We start from the raw sequence: 5,767 nt of genomic DNA, 5'->3' as shown, positions 1-5,767 counted from the left end.
GCAAACCCTAAACCCTAAACCCTAAACCCTAAACCCTAAACCCTAGCCACTGCACAAGCAAGCACGCAAGAGCGTCTATTCAAAGCAGCTGCGTCGCTGTAGCACGCCTGCTTGCTGCTCCAACACACCCACTCCCACCGGTCTGCACGCAAACCCTAAACCCTAAACCCTAAACCCTAAACCCTAAACCCTAGCCACTGCACAAGCAAGCACGCAAGAGCGTCTATTCAAAGCAGCTGCGTCGCTGTAGCACGCCTGCTTGCTGCTCCAACACACCCACTCCCACCGGTCTGCACGCAAACCCTAAACCCTAAACCCTAAACCCTAAACCCTAAACCCTAAACCCTAGCCACTGCACAAGCAAGCACGCAAGAGCGTCTATTCAAAGCAGCTGCGTCGCTGTAGCACGCCTGCTTGCTGCTCCAACACACCCACTCCCACCGGTCTGCACGCAAACCCTAAACCCTAAACCCTAAACCCTAAACCCTAAACCCTAGCCACTGCACAAGCAAGCACGCAAGAGCGTCTATTCAAAGCAGCTGCGTCGCTGTAGCACGCCTGCTTGCTGCTCCAACACACCCACTCCCACCGGTCTGCACGCAAACCCTAAACCCTAAACCCTAAACCCTAAACCCTAAACCCTAGCCACTGCACAAGCAAGCACGCAAGAGCGTCTATTCAAAGCAGCTGCGTCGCTGGAGCACGCCTGCTTGCTGCTCCAACACACCCACTCCCACCGGGCTGCACGCAAACCCTAAACCCTAAACCCTAAACCCTAAACCCTAAATATGAAACAAAATGAAGAAAATATGGAGTACCAAGACTCTGAAGATAAACGAGACGGGCGTGGAAGGCGATGGTGGATTTGGAAAATTTTCTCGCGCTAAACCCTAAACCCTAAACCCTAAACCCTGAACCCTGGAGCAGAGAATCGTCCACGCCAATAATTTGGGTGGTTGCTTTGCCCTTAACCCAAAACCCTAAACCCTAAACCCTAAACTCTGGATAGATAGAGGGGGAAAGACACGCTTAGAAGGCATTAATTCAGGCAACCCTTTCACGCAAAACCCTAAACCCTAAACCCTAAACCCTAGAGGGTGTAGAGTTTGGCTCATATGTGTCCCGCAAGCCCCAAATTCGCCGCTTAATGCTAAAAGTCTAAACAGCGAAGTAAAAGAAAATTGAAGTGCAAACTTTTAACATTCAATTAAAATCTTTGTTCGAATTTCTAATTTAATTTAAATTTGAATTAAATTAATTTTTATTTTTATTTTTATATTTATTTAATGTGGCTGTTGTAATTGCAAATACAAAGAAAGAACGAATTTATTTTGTGAAAACATCATATTGAAATATCAGCCACACCAACAGAAGCAAGAGCAGCAGCGACAGCAGCAGCAGCGGCAGCAGCAACAGCGGCAGCAGCAGCAATAGTAGCTGCAGCTGCAGCAGCAGAAGCAGCAGCAGTAATACTAGTACTAGTAACAATAGTGACAGCAGCAGCAGCACCAGTAGTAGTTGGAGTAACAGCACCAGTGGTGGCAGAAGTAGCAGCAGCAGTGCCAACACCAGCAGCTGCAGCAGCTGCAGCAGAACCAGCAGCAGCAGCTGCAGAACCAGCAGCCGCAGCAGCAGCAGCAGAACCAGCTGCAGCAGCTGCAGAACCAGCAGCCGCAGCAGCAGCAGCAGAACCAGCAGCAGCAGCCCAGCAGCAGCAGAAAGAGCAGCAGCAGAACACGCAGAAGCAGCAACACCAGCAAAACAAGCAGCAGCAGCAGCAGAACCAGAAGCAGCAGCAGAACGAGGAGCAGCAGAACTAGCAACGGCAGGACCAGAAGCAGCAGATCCAGCAGCAGCAGCAAAAGAACCGACAGCAGCAGTTGCAGAACCAGCAGCAGCAGCCAAAACCACCAGCAGCACCAGACACCCAGCAGCAGCAGCAGCAGCAGCAGCAGCAACGCACCCTTTTTGGTTTCGACGGCTTTGAAGTAAAGGTCTGTCCAGGCTGTGCCAGAAGCTGCCATTCGCTGCAGCGGCCCCTCCAGCACTTTCGAAAAAAAACAAAGACGCTCCTTCTCCCCCATAGAGGCTAAGTCCTGCAGCAGCAGCAGCAGCAGCAGCAGCAAACGGTCTAATTAGTGCTTTTATTTCCCTTTAAATGCTGCTGCTGCTGCTACTGCTGTTGCTGCTGCTGCTGCTGCTGTTTCTGCTGCCTTACCAAGTTGAACGGCTCCTTCTTTGCCTCTGCTTCTTGCTGCGCCAGAAGGATCGCCTGCTGCAGCAGCGGCGACTGCGCAGCTGGCAGCGACGGGTCCACTGGTCACACACCGCAGCAGCAGCAGCAGCAGCAGCAGCAGCAGCAGCAAAATAAACGTATTCAAATGCGCCGACCAGGAAAAACGTAGCCCATTATTTAGTTTATTATTTAATTTGTCACAAGTTAATTCGCCCACTTTACTGCTACTGTTGCTGTTGCTGCTCTTCTGCTGCAGCAGCAGCAACAACAGCAGCAGCAGCTGCTGCTGCTGCTCTGCTGCTGTTACTACTACTGCTGCAGCTGCTACTACTACTGCTTCTTCTTCTGCTGCTACTACTAATACCACTGCTGCTGCTGCCACTTCTTCTACTCCTGCTGTTGCTGCCACCATCACTGCTGCTGCTGCTGCTGCTGCTGCTGCAACTCACTGTAGTGAAAAGAGACAAGAGCCTTCACGTTGCTGACGCCGCGCACTGCTGTCATCGTCAGCCTTTAAAAAGGGGACAAATAAATAAAAATAAATTAAATTAAAAAGTGAAAAAAAGATAATTTAAATTAAAAATAATTAAAAAGGGATATTTTAAACTGAAATTAATTAAAATGATATGCTCTGAATTTAAAAAAGAAATAAAAAGATAATTAAAAATTAAAAATAAAATAAAACGAGAGAAATAATAAGGTAAAATGGAATGAATTAAAAGGAGACAATTGAGATGAACACAAAAAGAAAAGAATTAATACATAGTAAATAACAATAAATAATAATAAATAACAATAAAAATAATGATTAATAATAAATAATATAGTAGGTAGTAACAAATAATAATAAATACTAATTAATAATAATAAATAAGTAATAGTAAAAACAAAATAAAAATGGAAATTAAATTTCAAAAAATAAGAGAGATGCTGGAGATATATTAATAAGAAAGAAATGGAATTTTGGAAAGTGGAAAAATAAAAAATCCAATTCTTAAAAAAACAAAATTATAAAACAAAAACCAAAATAAATAAAAAAGCTAACAGAAGCAAACACACAAATAAATGCAAAAAAAAGTGGAGAAAAAACTAAAACAGATAACAAAAAACAAAAGAAAACGAAATGAAAATAAAAGAAAAAAACAAAAAAAAGAGTAGAAAAAAACAAAAGTAAAATAAAGAAAACAAAATAAAAACAAAACAAAGTAAACAATACAAAAATAAAAAAACAGAAACAAACCAAAAACAAAACAAAAAACAAACAAAAACGAAACGAAAACAAAACAAGCAAAACAAAACAAAAACAAAAACAAAAAAGAAAACAAATAAAAAGCAAAAACAAAAACGAAAACAAAAACAAAAACAAGAACAAAAACGAAAGCAAAAACAAAAACAAAAACGAAAACAAAAACAAAAAAAGAAAACAAATAAAAACCAAAAATAAAAATAAAATAGAAATAAAATTAAAAATAAAAAGTCACCACTGCCTCTTGGGAAAGTGTTTGTCGAAAAGGTCTTGTTTGACTCGAACTTTGAAACTTGCAATTAATTCTGTTTTTAAAACTCCTTTTTTCATTAATTGCATTTTCACTTCTTTGTCGACTTGGCGAACTTTCACGAACAAACGCTCCTCCACCAACGCGCTGCTGCCCGACACCGCTATATCTGAAACCCAAACCCTAAACCCTAAACCCTAAACCCTAAACCCTAGACCCTAAACCCTAAACCCTAAACCCGAAACCCGAAACCCGAAACCCTAAGCCCTGAACCCGAAACCCTGAACCCTGAAGGTTAAAACCTGCCGCCTCTGCGCAGGGACAGAGGCGGGAGAGAGCGGAAAGGGGAGACCTGTTATGCGGCTTGATTCATAGTCTAGGGTTTAGGGCTTAGGGTTTAGGGTTTAGGGTTTAGGGTTTAGGGTTTAGGGTTTAGGGTTTACCCTTGGTGAGGACCTGCTGGCGGCCTACGTTGATTTGCAAAAACACTGGAGCCCCTTTTTGCAAACGATCGAGCTCGTGGACTTCGACAATTAAATTGAACTTGCGGTGGTCTTGGCAGCCCAGAAAGTAGCTCACCGCCCCTGCGCAAACCCTAAACCCTAAACCCTAAACCCTAAACCCTAAACCCCAAACCCTAGAGTCTCCCCCGCCTGCCCCGCGCCGCCCCGCGCGCCCGCGGCCCCAGAAACAGCCCCCACGCCCTGCCTGCTCCGCCGGGCCCACGTCTGGGGTTTGGGTTTAGGGTTTAGGGTTTAGGGTTTAGGGTTTAGGGTTACCGATGCAGCCGCACTCCGTGGGGTGCGGGCAAACGCAACAGTCCTTTAAACTCCCAAAACAACTTCCCGAAATGTTTGAAAAGAAAGAAGAGAAAGCCCCAGTGAAGGCGCTGGCCCCCAGGCCGGCCCCGCGGGCTGCAATGCTTAGCAGCAGATTCGCCATTCCAAACCCTAAACCCTAAACCCTAAACCCTAAACCCTAAACCCTCGGGGACGGCAGGCGCCGCTGCCACCGCCAAGGGGCACTGCCGCGGCCGCGCGGCACCGGAAGAGGAACACAACAAAGAGAAAAGCGCCTCCACGCTGAGGCCCTAGGGTTTAGGGTTTAGGGTTTAGGGTTTGGTCAGGAGGGGGGAGAAAAGGAGACAGGGGGCACAGGAGGTTCAGGGGAGGCTAGACAAAGGCCGCAGAGCCTGAGAGCAGCTGCAGCAGCAAACGGAAGAAAGTAAAAGTTTGCTTAGTCTTGAAACCCCCGCCCCTTGCCCTAAACCCTAAACCCTAAACCCTAAACCCTCGACCTGGGGGTCCCGCGCGGCGCCGGCCCGAGACCCTTTTATTGCCTTTCTTTCAGCGCTTTTGGTTTTTGCAAAAACACGAAAAGTCAGGTGGGGGTTTGCGGCGGTTCTGGAAGACCGAGTCGGGGTTGCTGCAGGCGGTCAAGGGTTTAGGGTTTAGGGTTTAGGGTTTAGGGTTTAGGGGCTGGTTTTTTGCGGAAAAGCCCGCCGGGGACACGCAAAGACGCAATTAATGGAAAAGATACTGGGGAGGGGTAAAATGGAGAAAATTAAAAATGAAAAGAAGGCACATGCAGCGGCGGTCTGGTCAGTGAGCTGAGCTGTCGATACACCCCGTGCGGCTGCGGCCCGCGCCGCCGCCAAACTGCTTCCTTTTGCTCCTTTTTAATTAATTTAAAGACCAAAAAGCATTATTTCGAGTTTATTTTCAATTTAATTGTTCAATTTGAGCTCAAAAAGATCCGGGAGCTGCGCCGGAGCGCCGCGAGCAGCAGCAGCGGCGCCGCCGCAGACTTGAGGTGTACGTACACCGCAAATACCGCGGCCCGACACCCAGCAGCAACTCACAGTGTCCATACAGACAAAAAAGAAAATAAATAATTTAAAAACAAATCCATTTGTCTTTGTCTGCTGCCATTTTGAGACAGAGTCCCCGCTAGAGACACCGAGGTCTCCTGCTGCTGTCTCCTCACACCGAGCAGCACCAGCAGCAGCAGCAGCAGCAGCAGCTGCTGCTGCTGC

General features: G+C 46.5%; 1 protein-coding gene across 1 annotated transcript; it reads right to left on the bottom strand.

The window, feature by feature from the left end:
• Nucleotides 1–2,173: 2,173 nt before the first annotated feature.
• Nucleotides 2,174–4,674, bottom strand: ETH_00008555 (uncharacterized protein; the record flags this gene model as incomplete). Its single annotated transcript, XM_013378524.1, has 5 exons — nt 2,174–2,316; nt 2,686–2,747; nt 3,718–3,901; nt 4,176–4,316; nt 4,512–4,674. 5 exons carry the CDS (start codon nt 4,672–4,674, stop codon nt 2,174–2,176), a joined length of 693 nt encoding a protein of 230 aa, XP_013233978.1.
• Between the last annotated feature and the right edge of the window lie 1,093 nt (nt 4,675–5,767).

This window comes from Eimeria tenella, genomic scaffold (assembly GCF_000499545.2).
Source record: "Eimeria tenella Houghton genomic scaffold, Eth_scaff9, whole genome shotgun sequence".
In the NCBI taxonomy this organism is placed as follows: Eukaryota; Apicomplexa; class Conoidasida; order Eucoccidiorida; family Eimeriidae; genus Eimeria; species Eimeria tenella.
The sequence above is the reverse complement of the archived record's forward strand: the minus strand, read 5'-3'. Positions and strand labels throughout refer to the sequence as shown.